Source organism: Mustelus asterias, chromosome 17, assembly GCF_964213995.1.
Source record: "Mustelus asterias chromosome 17, sMusAst1.hap1.1, whole genome shotgun sequence".
Taxonomy (NCBI): domain Eukaryota; kingdom Metazoa; phylum Chordata; class Chondrichthyes; order Carcharhiniformes; family Triakidae; genus Mustelus; species Mustelus asterias.
The window spans coordinates 24,827,871-24,841,852 of NC_135817.1; the positions used below are offsets into that span (position 1 = coordinate 24,827,871).

Below are 13,982 nucleotides of genomic sequence, written 5' to 3' on the forward strand. Positions count from 1 at the left end.
TATTAAACAATTCTCTCTATGTAATTATTATAACAATTTGCAAATACTACAGTACATCTACTTCTAAAGTCAATGTTCCACTTTCCAGAGTCAGATTTCTACAAACTATCTAGATATAGAATTGTACACATCTCCAATGCTAAAAATGAAATTTGATTATTCCAGAAAACAGGTATGAGGATTGTGATGTATATTTAAGCTACATCCATCGCTTTTGGGCAACATGCAAAATTCGGACTGCTATTCATGCTAAATGACTAACTTGCAGCCAGTTCTAAATGTGCTGTGAAGCAACTGCTAGCTGAGTAAGCAGAGCAAAATGGAGGGGGACTAACAGGAACTTAAGCCTACTGAACTACTTAAAGTCAGCATGGAAATTTTGGCTGAAGCAAGTGCTAGAAATCACTGTAAAAGTGAGCTTGACTTGGGAAGGACAGAACATGGAAGAATGCTGGCTCCAAGAGAGCGCAGGAGCTGGAGAGCAGCAAGGGACCTTCAGGCTCTCCAAACAAGCTCTGGAGGCAGTGTGAGCATTTAGCCATGGTGGTCACGTCAGGAATCTAGCACCAAGGACTTGGATGCAGTGCAGTATAAAGTTCAATGACCTGACACAAGTAGTCAAGGTGCGTATACATATCTTCAAATGCCTATTCCACCAATTGTACTAACAGCCTCAGTCACCCCTCAATTACCCCTATCACTCACCTACTAACAACGTCTTATAACTAGAACTCATACCCAACATTCATAACTTTGCTCACCTGCACACACAATTTTAAACAATACCCTAATACAGGACATCAGTTGGAATGCACCATATAAATGTAACTGAAATACCTTATGTGTAGCAATGATCCTTTGAATACTGTTTGCGGTTTCTTCACTGATTTTGTCTTTGAATCTAACCGTTCAGTGTCATCAAAAGAAACCTATATGCAAGGAAAAAAATTCACATCTTATTGAAGACAAAGATTGGAAATTTAATCATATTCATCACATCTAACTGCACTCTCATCTGACAAATAATTTGTTAAGTGGAAATTTAAGCAAAGCACAAAAACCAGCAATTGATATAGGAGAATATAGCATGAGAAAATATATTAGAGGGAACCAATTAAACATTTTGTCACAACAATGTAACAAGCTGTTTCCTCAAAGAGCTCAGAATTTGTGCGTGTGTATGTGTTCATGCATATGCAGCTCCCATTTAAATTTGAGTAATTCAACTGAAAAATAACCGAAGTTTTTGTCTTAAACAAGATAAAGGTTCATTTATTACAGAACTACTGCTGCAACTTAACCAACTGAATACATAAAGGTTAAATGCAAATAAGGATAAAGTACAATTATAAAGACAAAATTCAGTTCAGACCTTTAAGATATCGTTACAGGCACATAGATTGCAGCTGAAATATTGGTTCCCTGGAACGAAGGGTTGACGTTGAAGCTTGTTGGTCTCAGATAGAGAGAGGATGAGAGAATGAGAGAATAGAGAGAGTGTTTCTTGTTCCTCACTAGTTTGTGGTCATGATACTTGAAGATTGTCTAGATTCTTTTCAGCAGAACAACAGCTGATTTCTGGATACGTTCTTTTGTTCTCCCTTGGCCCAGAACCCTCTCTGATGATGTCTCTCACAGCTCTTCCTGGGGGATCTGCACAAAGTGGCTTTTGCAGCCTGCCCTTATCAAAGCTAAAACAAAATGGCTGCTGTGTTAATTCCAAATGAGCCATTGTTCTACCAAGCAAATAAGTTAATGTTGAGGTGAAGCACCTTCCTGCCTTCTGTTCTCTCAAAGCTAAGGAGTCTTCACATCTGAAAGCCCTCTGGAGGTGTGTAGGGGGCGGGGGAGAAAGAGGAGAGTCTTGCATTTTAATGACTCTGTATCAGTTCTAGGGATAACAAGTATTTTCTGCTTCAAAGGAAAACACGCACTCATTGCAACATATGGCATCGCATTTTACAGTCTGACATGGTAGCTAAATATGTAGATATGTTTGAAGGGAGCAGCTAAGAGTGACCACATTGCTGTGAATTGGCACTTCATATAATCCAGATCAGCCAAGGATGGCAGGTTTTATTCTCAAAAGAACGTTAGTGAACCAGATGGGTTTTGATGACAATCTAGTAGTTTCATGGTCACCATTATTGATACAAATTTATATTGACTTATTTAATTAACTGAGTTTGGATTGTCCAGCTACCATTTAGGATTTGACTCGTGTCTGCAGATCGTTAGTTCAGGCCTTTGGATTACTAGTCCAATAATAACCATTGTGCTACCATGTTCCTACTGTAATGACATTAAATAGTGCCATTAAGCTATTGGTCATAAGAGTGTGAAAGTGGGCAGAAGACCACTTAATAAATCAGGACTGTGCGAGAGACAGCTTTGTTTCACCATATTCCATGATATATAATGGAAGATAATGGAACCAGCCGCATTATACAATGGTCCTCAACATATTGGGAGAATCTGGCAGGTTCTGTTCTAGGTAAAATAACTTTCCAAGTTTGAAGTGGGGTGGAGGATTTGGAAAACATGAGACAAAGTAATTAAATAAGCGCTGGGCAGTCGTTTCATTTGCATCACCCAACAAACTGAAAGGAAAACAAAAAATCAAATGGGCCAGATAGTGAAATTATGCAACTTCTAGCAGTTATTTCAATAGCATTTAACGCCTTCCCAGGTGATGCACAGCAAATGATATGGATTTTGAAAAGACAAAAGAATACCTCTAGGAAAAAGTGCATAAAAGTGAGTAAAAGCAGATACAATAGCCAGTAAGCAATGTCGCTCAAAATTAATAGTTTATTGACTTAAAGTATATTAATCTAGAACTGTAAAACACATTACATTACAAAGTCAATACATTAGGACCACTTCAAGAGACCCCCATATGTAGATTTTTATAGCACATTACTGCTATAACATATTCTTCACCTCCCATGGCAGATGAATGTTATAATTCATAGTTATTGGGCTATGTCCTACACAACTAAATCAAAATAGAAATTGCATTTTTCTTGGAGGTATCCAGGGATTGCAGCAAAGGCTTCATTTTAAAAAAAACTAAATTTCTATGACAGCAAGTAGAGAGATCTGTTTCGTGATGACAACGATTATAAAATGCAACATAATTATGCAATATATAGGGAGTGGTCATGCCCCAATAATCCTTTCCAATGCACAGTTGGGAAGGCTGGAGAAGAAGCATCTATGTAAAAGAGCCAAAGTAAAAATATCAACTTGTACTCAAACTCCTTCCCGTGGATAAGTGCCATCAATAGAAACATCCCCAAGTATATTACAAACTGTTTTCCTAGTCAAAGGGTATACATGCACACAATTAGAACATTCTTCATTTTCTGTATCTGCAGGAGAGAGAATATAAAAATATAGGAACTGGAGTTCATCACTCAGCCTCTCAAGCCTGTTCTATCATTCCATCACAGTTGATGAGTAGGTCAACTATGTTCACCTGACTTTGATCCACACCCTTTAATTCCATCATCTAGCGAAATTCATCAATAACCGTCTTCAAACTTTCAAGTGAATCAGGTCCACATCCTTTTGAGGGAGAAAGTTTCAACATTCCGCTATTATTTGTATGAAAAAACACTCCAGGCTCCGAATTTCACTATTATCATTGTTCAGGATTCCCCCCACCTGAGGAAATAGTTGTTTTATATCTTCTCCATTGAATCCCTTCATTTTGAAACTGCTTAAACTTCTGAAATTAAATACAAATAAGCTTATGCAACCTAGCCTCCGGTTCTTGTCTCTGGGAATGTGCACCGTAACTAATCCATAATCGACACATTATTTTCCCCCAAGATGTGGTGTCTAAAACTGAATGCAGTACTTCGGATTTAGTCTCAAGCTTCTGTACAACTGAAGCATAACATCCTCCCTCCAAGATAAAGACCACCACTTGTCCTTGTATTGCTTTTTGTACCTACACTTTTATGATATGCATGTGGTGATCTAAATCCCTTTGTCCCTCCTGATAACACATCTTTCTTCATTAAGAAAATAATTTTACTGGTCTTTCTTAAATCTGAAGTTGATGACTTCATACTGAATTCCATCTGCCAACACTCTCAATGTTACTCGTTATGGCTCCTGTAGCATGCCTGATTCTCAGAAGAATTTTCCCAGATATTTGCCTAAAAGTGGTCACAGTAAAAGCCTGAGGTCCGCAGCCATTAATTTTTGCAATTGTGTATTTTTACATTTTATTTCTACTTTGTTCTGGATTGAAAGCCTGTATTGAATATTTAAAGTTACTTTGCAGACCTTCTGCAATTGTGCTTTACAAATAATCAATCAGTAGTGATATTATTCACTGTTTTCCATAGATAGTATTTTTTCATACTGACCATTTTGGTATTTGGTCTACATCTTTGATTTCCCTTTTCAAGTTGGACTACTAAATTAAAGTTGTGTTTTATTTATCAGAAGTCCTTTTACTTACTCAATTCAATGACCCTTGAACTACAAGCTAGGACAATGAATAGCCTTACACATGGTTAACTATGGTTTGGAATCAGAAGATGAAGTTTGATTGATGAAGGTGCAATTTGATTGACAGGAGACACCATCAAAAGATGCATAGACAGCTTGAATATTGCGAAGTCTGCAGTGAGAATCATAGAAACCCTACAGTGCAGAAAGAGGCCATTTGGCCCAGCAAGTCTGCACCGACCACAATCCCACCCAGGCCCTACCCCCATATCTACCCACTAATCCCTCTATTGTGTCAGCGGCAAACTTACTGATCCTACATTGTCATCTATGTCATAGAGTCATAGAGGTTTACAGCATGGAAACAGGCCTTCGGCCCAACTTGTCCATGCCGCCCTTTTTTTTTAAACCCCTAAGCTAATCCCAATTGCCCGCATTTGGCCCATATCCCTCTATACCCATCATACCCATGTAACCATCTAAATGCTTTTTAAAAGATAAAATTGTACCTGCCTCTACTACTACCTCTGGCAGCTTGTTCCAGACACTCACCACCCTCTGTGAAAAAATTGCCCCTCTGGACACTTTTCTACTCCTCCCTTCTTACCTTAAACCTCTGCCCTCTAGTTTTAGACTCCCCGACCTTTGGGAAAAGATATTGACTATCTACCTTGTCTATGCCCCTCATTATTTTATAGACCTCTATAATTTGGCCAATTGGATAAGTAACTGGCTATCTCATAGAAGACAGAGGGTGGTGATGGATGGAAAATTTTCAGACTTGAGCCCAGTTACCAGCAGTGCACCACAGGGATCAGTGCTGGGTCCCCTGCTATTTGTGATCTCTATCAATGACTTGGAGGAGGGGGCTGAAGGGTGGGTCAGTAAATTTGCTGATGACACCAAGATTGGTGGAGAAGTGGATGAGGTGGAGGGCTGTTGTAGGCTGCAAAGAGACATCGATAGGATGCAGAGCTGGGCCGAAAAATGGCAGATGGAGTCAAACCCCAACAAGTGCGAGGCGATTCATTTTGGTAGGACAAATTTGAATGCGGATTACAGGGTCAACGGCAGGGCTCTGAGGAATGTGGAGGAACAGAGAGATCCCGGGGTCCATATCCACAGATCTCCGAAGGTTGCCACTCAAGTGGATAGAGCCGCGAAGGCGGCCTATAGTGTGTTAGAATTTATTAACAGGGGGTTTGAGTTCAAGAGCCGTGGGGTTATGCTGCAACTGTACAGGACCTTGGCGAGACCACACCTGGAACATTGCACGCAGTTCCAGTCACCCCACCACAAGGAGGATGTGGAAGCATTGGAGAGAGAGTGCAGAGGAGATCCATCAGGATGCCGCCTGGTTTGGAGGGTAGGTCCCATGAGGAAAGGTTGAGGGAGCTAGGGCTTTTCTCTCTAGAGCAGAGGAGGATGAAAGGCGACCCAACAGTGGTTTATAAGATGAGGGGGATAGATAGAGTGGACGTTCAGAGACTATTTCCTCGGGTGGATGTAGCTGTTACTAGGGGTATAACTATAAGGTTCATGGTGGGAGATACAAGAGGGATGTCCGAGGTAGGTTCTTTATGCAGAGTGGTTGGGGTGTGGAATGGACTGCCTGCTGTGATAGTGGAGTCGGACACTTTAGGAACTTTCAAGCTGTTATTGGATAGGCACATGGAGCACACCAGAATGATAAGGAGTGGGATAGCTTGATCTTGGTTTCGGACAAAGCTCAGCACAACATCGAGGGCCGAAGGGCCTGTACTGTTCTATGTTCTATAAGGTCACCCCTCAGCCTCCCACGCTCCAGAGAAAAAAGTCCCAGTCTATTCAGCCTCTCCTTATAACTCAATCCATCAAGTCCCGGTAGCATCCTAGCAAATCTCCTCTGTACTCCCTCCAGTTTAATAATATCCTTTCTGTAATAGGGTGACCAGAACTGCACAAGGATGCATACCAGACTCTTGTCTTGACAGAGAGCCTCAAAAAGTCTGGAAAGGAGCCAGAAATTTAGCTTAAAAGGACATGGATTCCATGATTCCCTGCTGCAATTGTAATGGAATAGTCAAATTACACAAGACTACGGGAGGAATGGTTGGGAACGAAGTGACTGACTGAAGTGCCTGCTCGTGTAAGGTTATTTGTAGATTTGAAATATTTGAAGACTTGAAGTATGCTCCAAGGTGAATTTTACCAAATTAGTTGTGAACAGACCAATCTGTGGTTGACATTTGTAATACAGTATATATTTGCAATATAGTGGATATTGTACATCAGACTCCTATTTATTGACTACAGCTCAGCTTTCAACACCATTATTCCGACCAAACTCTGTGGTCTGGGGCTCAGCTCCTCCCTCTGCGACCGGATCCTGAACTTCCTAGCCCACAGACCGCACGCGATTGGTAAGGATAGGCAACAACACCTTCTCCATGATCCTCCTCAACACCGGTGCCCCACAAGGCTGTGCTCTCAGCCCCCTACTATACTCCTTATACTCCTATGACTGTGTGGTCAAATTCCCCTCCAACTCGATTTTCAAGTTTGCTGATGATACCACTGTATTGGGTCGGGTCTCAAGCAATGATGAGACGGAGTACAGGAAAGAGAGAGAATCTGATGAACTGGTGCAACAATAATCTCTCCCTCAATTCAACAAAACGAAGGAGATAGTCATCGATTTCGGGAAGCGTAGTAGAGGACATGCCCGTCTACATCAATGGGATGAAGTAGAAATGGTCGAGAGCTTCACGTTTTTAGGTGTCTACATCAACAATAACCTGTCCTGGTCCCTCCATACCGACGCTATAGTTAAAGAAAGCCCACCAATGCCTCTATTTTCTCAGGATACTAAGGAAATTTGACATGTCTGTTACGACTCTCACCAACTGGTTGTATCACAGCTTGGAATGGCTCCTGCTCTGTCCAAGTTACAAAGGGTTGTGAACAAAGCCCAGTCCATCACGCAAACCAGCCTCCCGGTCTACACTTCCCACTGTCTCGGAAAAGCAGCCGGCATAATCAAGGACCCGATATACCCTAAACATACTTTCTTCCACCCTCTTCCTTCTGAAGAAAGATACAAAAGTTTGAGGTCACGTACCAACCGACTCAAAAACAGCTTCTTCCCTGTGGCCAGACTTTTAAATGGACCTACCTCGCATTAAGTTGATCTTTCTCTACACCCTAGCTATGACTGCAACACTACATTCTGCATTCTCTCTCCTTTCCTTCTCTATGTATGGTACGCTTTGTCTGTATAGCACGCAAGGAACAATCTTTTCAATGCATGTGATAATAATACATCAAATCGTATGCAAGCAAAGTTGTCTTTTGTTTTAAACTTCTCTTTTATGTTATCAATTATAATTGTTATATCACTTATTATTCAATAAGTGTTATGATATTACTTGGCATTGAGAGTCATTGTTGCACCCAGAATACAGTTCCAAACTTAAATGAGACTCCATAGGGTACTCCCATGTCCTTACAATAGGTTTCTGCTGTTTTTCCCCCAGTGGCTAGTGAGAAAGAGTTGCACACACTAATGGTTGGATGAGCCTTGATGAGCTGATGGCCTTTATCCACCTTTCTCTTTATACGTTATGTTTTTACTGGCAGACACCCTACCTGTCCAGTTGTAAGCTGCCATGTTATCAATATGTATTTGAGCCAAAATATATGTATGGATATGGAATATTGCAATTAACAAGAACAGGTATAAGATTTTTTTGGAAAGTGAACAATAAAATTACCGGAATTACAATCTCAATGATTATTACACGTTCCAAATTATCTGATTTGGCTAGGTTACAATTTTAGTACATTTTAAAGAGTTCTACCTTTTTTGCTTTCAGCAAGGGTTCTTCATTGTGGTTAGTGTCAACAGTTTCCTTGATATCTCCATCTCCTTTTTCTTTTCCATCTAATTCATCGTCACCTGGAATTGGACCATTTTCACAGATGGGCGTTTGAAAATCATCATCTGGCAATGGCGGGTAGCTATATTTAAAAGGATCCTAAAATGAGGGATGCTTAGATTAATTTGAAGTTTAATCAAGAAAAATTCAAAATATACACAAGAAAATGTAAGTCTTTCACTGTTAACTAAGTTAATGCAAAATAAATTCTCCTTCATTCCATTTCAAATAGTACAAGCAGTAATGGTTTAAACGCTAGAGAATATTTGTGGTTCGATTTTCAGATAAAATATTTGAATAAAAGCAATAATTTTATACATCAGCTCAACGTTAAAGTTTCAAAAATCAAATTCCTTGATGTGTTATCAATCCCTGGCATAGTTAATATTAAAGATAGAAATATTGGAAAGGGAAACAGTCTTGTTCAGGAAAGCTAGCAACCATTTAGTGAATTAACAGCAGCCTTAGGAAAACTTGAGGAAGACAACATCTCAAATTACTGGGGCATGACCAAGTCAATAAATGCTACAAGTCTAGTCATGGCAGGCTGAGAACATGAGCTGAAAAAAAAGAAAATCCTGCAAAATCTGAACTAAGACCTTGGAAGAGCTGGAAATACACAGCAAAAAGATGGATGGTTCAAAATCTAGTTCTTGTGACAGGATTTAAGTCTAGCCTATATTTCAGGTGCTGGAAGATGCTTGTCATTTTGAGAGTTAAACATATACCATACATTAGGAAAAGTCTTTATATATTAAATTTTATTGGGACAAAAATTAGAATATATTTCTTCTGCGCCCTATAAAACAGAATTTAACCTTTGATAGCTTGTATCAATTTTTTTAGTTAACAAAGTAGAGTTAACAACCAGTTTAGTTAATGACTGTACACTGCAACTAAAGTTCAGAACCTGGAGAACTTTATTAAAGTTCATATTTCTGCAGTAAAGGGGATGGCCCGGGGGGGGGGGTCCTCCTGTGTCTACAACATGAAAAGCTAAATTAAATTAGATATTCAAATATTTTAGTCATATGTTCAGCTTCCAAAAATTTGAATTTTTAAGCTGACTACACAATTACAACTTTAATTAGCCACCTAAGATTAAACAATTATGAAGATTGGCCTGGATAATTACAAAAATGTGAACTGGAGTTCTGACACCAAAGTCAACATTGTAGCAATCTCAAGTCAGAAAGTCGTAAGTTCTAGCCCCACTCCTTGAAGACTTGGCACATGAAGCAGACGCTTCTGAGTGCAGCAATCCCTCAGGAAGTGCGGTCTTTCAAACGTGACATTTAACCAAATCCTCATCCACAGTATTTTCGTTTACATTCCAATGTTGGTTTGCTTGTAACTGGATTACAATCATAAGGGCTGCACAAAGACTGGCAGATTGCTTTTCCATACCATATTTTGGTAGACACAATTTTCTAGTTTGGGGATTGAACTCCCAACAAGAAATAAAAGGTAGGATTCTAATTTTATAGGCATAATGTCAAAGAATAATTGACATGAAATTGAGTCTAATGTGATTGCAGCTGTTAGCTAACTAGCAACTTTCAGTTTAATCAGCTATTTCACACTAAGGTTTGATGCAACTTGTGCACAGCTAACCATGCATCTACAGGGTGGACATGGCTTGCATCAAATCCTAAAAGTTCTGCTATGCCATTGACCTGGCACTCCAAACAGGCATTAACACTAGAGCAAGTACAACATGTGCAAACCACCTGGACCGCTACTTCTGAACCAGGTGCCTTTGCCCAGTGAAACAAAAAACAGCTGTGTTGGTGCTCCATCAGAATAACAACTGGGAAGGTGATGCGCGTTATCATACACGAGGCTTGATGCTCAGGAAATAAAGGCTTTTATTTGCTGTAACAAAGCAGCCAACAATTATATACACGATCCCAGACTGAGGGGTCCCAGCCAGAGCAGGGACCTTTATACCTCTCCCAGGAGGCGGAGCCCGACTGGGATGTACCACAACACTACAATACAAAGGTGTAACAACCCCACCCTAACCCCAACAGCAACAAGTAGCACAATCCATCCCTAACCCAACAGCAACATATGTACATACTTGTAGTACTGGCCAGACCCTGGCTCAGTACTATCCAGTGGGAACCAACGATGGTTCACCACATTCACCCCTCCTTTGAGAACAAAGGCCGGCGGGGTACAAAAACAGAATAATTTGTCACCAGTCTATAAGTTCAGACGGTCAGGGGGACTGCACCGTCGTTGAGACCTCCTCAATATCGGCAGAGACACCGGAGTAGGCACTTGCGGTGGCCTTCTCCCCAAGGCGATGTCCAGCTGTTCCTCCACAGACTCACAGGCCAGTTGACCCTGAGGTGACGGTAATCCATGGAGTCCCGACACGCCCTGAAGTGGCGACCATCCTCTGGACTCAGGCAAGCTGTACACGGGAGTAAAAGGGTTAAGCAATGGTCCCGATGCTGTCCGCGCCGTGTCCGGGGGAGAAACAAGAGTTAAGGGGTTTGTAACAGGGGGTATGGGAGCGACAGGGATTGCTACGTCCCTTGCTGGCGCCAGGTCTCGGATCGAGACCGTGTCCTCTCACCCGTCAGGGAATGCCACATAGGCATACTGAGGGTTGGCGTGGAGGAGATGGACCTGTTCGACCAACGGGTCGGACTTGCGGGCCCTTACATGTCGCCGCAGGAGGACGGGTCCTGAGTACGTCAACCAAGACGGTAATGAGGTCCCCGAGGAAGACTTCCGAGGGAATGAAAACATCCTCTCATGGGGAGTAGCATTGGTTGCCGTACACAGGAGTGAACGAACAGAATGGAGCGCATCAGGGAGCACCTCTTGCCAACGGGAGACTGGAAGGCTTTTTGACTTCAATGCCAGTAAGACAGCCTTCCAGACTGTAGCATTCTCACATTCCACCTGTCCGTTACCCCGAGGGTTGTCCTACTAGAGGCAATCCCGTATGAGAGCAGGTATTGCCTCAAGTCATCGCTCATGAACGACGAGCCCCTGTCACTGTGAATGTAGCCGGGGTACCCGAACAGGGTAAAGAGATCACGGAATGCCTTGATGACCGTGGCAGCGGATGTATCAGAGCAGGGAACAACAAAAGGGAACCTAGAGTACTCGTCAATGATGTTGAGGAAGTACACATTCCAATCTGTTGAGGGAAGGGGGCCCTTAAAATCGACACTCAGTCTCTCGAAGGGACGAGTGGCCTTGACTAAATGTGCCCGGCCAGGTCGGTAAAAGTGCTGTTTGCATTCCGCGCATACCCGACAGCTTCTTGTTATGGACCTGACGTCCTCCACCGAGTAGGGCAGATTGCAGGCTTTTATAAAGTGGTAGAGCCGAGTGACCCCAGGATGGCATAGGTCATTATGGAGAGCCTGCAAACGGTCCTCCTGTATACTGGCGCATGTTCCACGCGAGAGGGCATCCGAGGGCTCATTGAGTTTCCCTGGACGATACATGATGTCATAGTTATAGGTGGAGAGTTCAATTCTCCACCGCAAGATCTTGTCATTCTTGATCTTGCCCCTCTGCGTGTTATTAAACATGAACGCCACGGACCGCTGGTCCGTGATCAGGGTGAACCGTTTTCCCGCCAAGTAATGGCGCCAGTGCCTGACGGCCTCCACAATGGCCTGGGCCTCCTTTTCCACTGCTGAATGCCGGATTTCGGGGCCTTGGAGGGTGCGGGAAAAAAATGCGACGGGCCTGCCCGCCTGGTTAAGTGTGGCGGCCAGGGCAAAATCAGATGCATCGCTCTCCACCTGAAAGGGGATGGACTCATCAACAGCGTGCATCGTAGCTTTCGCGATGTCGGCTTTTAATTTATCGAAGGCCAATCGGGCCTCTGGCGTGAGGGGAAAAGTAGTGGACTTAATGAGCGGACGGGCTTTGTCCGCGTAATTGGGAACCCACTGCACATAATAAGAGAAGAAGCCTAAGCATCTTCTCAGTGCTTTTGCACTAGTGGGCAAGGGAAGTTCAGAAAGGGGGCGCATACGATCTGGATCAGGGCCAATGACCCTGTTTTCCACCACGTATCCTAGGATGGCTAAACGGCGCGTACGGAACACACACTTCTCCCTGTTGTAGGTCAGGGTCAGGCGAGATGCAGTGCTTAGGAAATTCAGGAGATTCGTGTCGTGGTCCTGCTGGTCATGGCCGCAGATGGTGACATTATCCAGGTACGGGAAGGTAGCCCGCAGCCCGTTCTGGTCCACCATTCGGTCCATAGCACGCTGGAAGACCGAGACCCCATTGGTGACACCAAAGGGAACCCTGAGAAAGTGATACAAGCGACCATCCGCCTCAAAAGCCGTGTATTGTCGGTCCTCTGGGCGAATGGGGAGTTGGTGGTAGGCAGACTTGAGGTCTATGGTGGAGAACACCCGGTACTGCGCAATCTGATTGACCATGTCAGATATGCGCGGGAGGGGATACGCATCCAGCTGCGTGTATCGATTAATGGTCTGACTATAGTCAATGACCATCCGGGGTTTGCTCCCGCTTTTGACCACCACAACCTGCGCCCTCCACGGACTAGCGCTGGGTTGTATGATCCTTTCTTTGAGGAGCCGCTGAACCTCAGATCGAATGAAGCTCCGATCCTCAGCGCTGTAACGCCTACTCTTAGTCGCAATGGGCTTGCAGCCTGGCACAAGATTCTGGAACAGGGAGGGTGTGGTGATCTTCAGCGTAGAGAGCTACAGGCGGGGCACGTTGGGCAATTTGGAGGCTGCTGTTCTCCCACTGAAAGTGAAGGGAGTGGCCCACCGTACTGTAGGGTTACACTCCTCAAGTGGACCATGAAGTTAAGTCCGAGAAGTATTGGCGCGCAAAGGTACGGCAACACTATGAACTTGAAACGCTCGTAAACTGTGCCTTGCACCGTTAAAGTTACCACGCAACTCCCTAGCACGGTGACAGACCAGGACCTCGATGCCATAGAAATTGTCTGTTTGACAGGTTGAATCCGGAGTCCACACCGCTCCACAGTGTCTGGGTGGATAAGCTCTCAGTGCTCCCGCTGTCAAACAGACAATAAACCAAGTGGTCATTTACCTGGATGTTCATCATAGATTTGTCAAGTCTATGAGGCTTGGCCTGGTCCAGGATGATCGACGCCACCGTTGGTTCAGGAGCGCCACTGCAGGCAGCTGAAATCGACGAGGATGACCCCTGCTGGTCGTTCGCGGTCGGTGCCGACCAACATGGCCGCTCCCATAGGTCGCACGTGGGTGATGGCGCCAAACTCAGCGACCCCTGGTGGTCGCGCATCTCCGACTCCGTCGACCGCAATGGCGTCGTCCTGGCCTCGCACGTGGACGAAACCCTCGATGATTTCGACGACGAAGAACCGGCTCTGAGGAATTGCAGGCCACACTGCCGTTCCTAGATTTGGATCGGCACACTTTCGAATAGTGCCCCTTCTTACCGCAGGCAGAGCACAACACAGCCTTAGCGGGACACCGTTGCCGAGTATGCTTCGCTCCCCCACAGAAGTAACACCGCGGGCCGCCCGGAGCTGCTGCCGTCGTCTGGCCCGAGTGTGAGCACGCCATTACACAGCATTTCGAACCAGAGGGA

The 13,982-nt window shown here is 43.8% G+C and overlaps 1 protein-coding gene across 2 annotated transcripts in view; it reads right to left on the minus strand.

Annotated features, from left to right (window-relative positions):
* The window catches only part of mospd2 (motile sperm domain containing 2), an 86,050-nt gene that overhangs the window by 29,929 nt on the left and 42,139 nt on the right, over positions 1 to 13,982 (minus strand). For both annotated transcript variants that reach the window (XM_078232405.1, XM_078232406.1), the window contains exons 9-10: positions 8,307 to 8,483; positions 838 to 929 (exon numbers count right to left, since the gene is read on the minus strand). In XM_078232405.1, the coding sequence (XP_078088531.1) occupies positions 838 to 929; positions 8,307 to 8,483 (269 nt within the window). The remainder of the gene's footprint in view (positions 1 to 837; positions 930 to 8,306; positions 8,484 to 13,982) is intronic.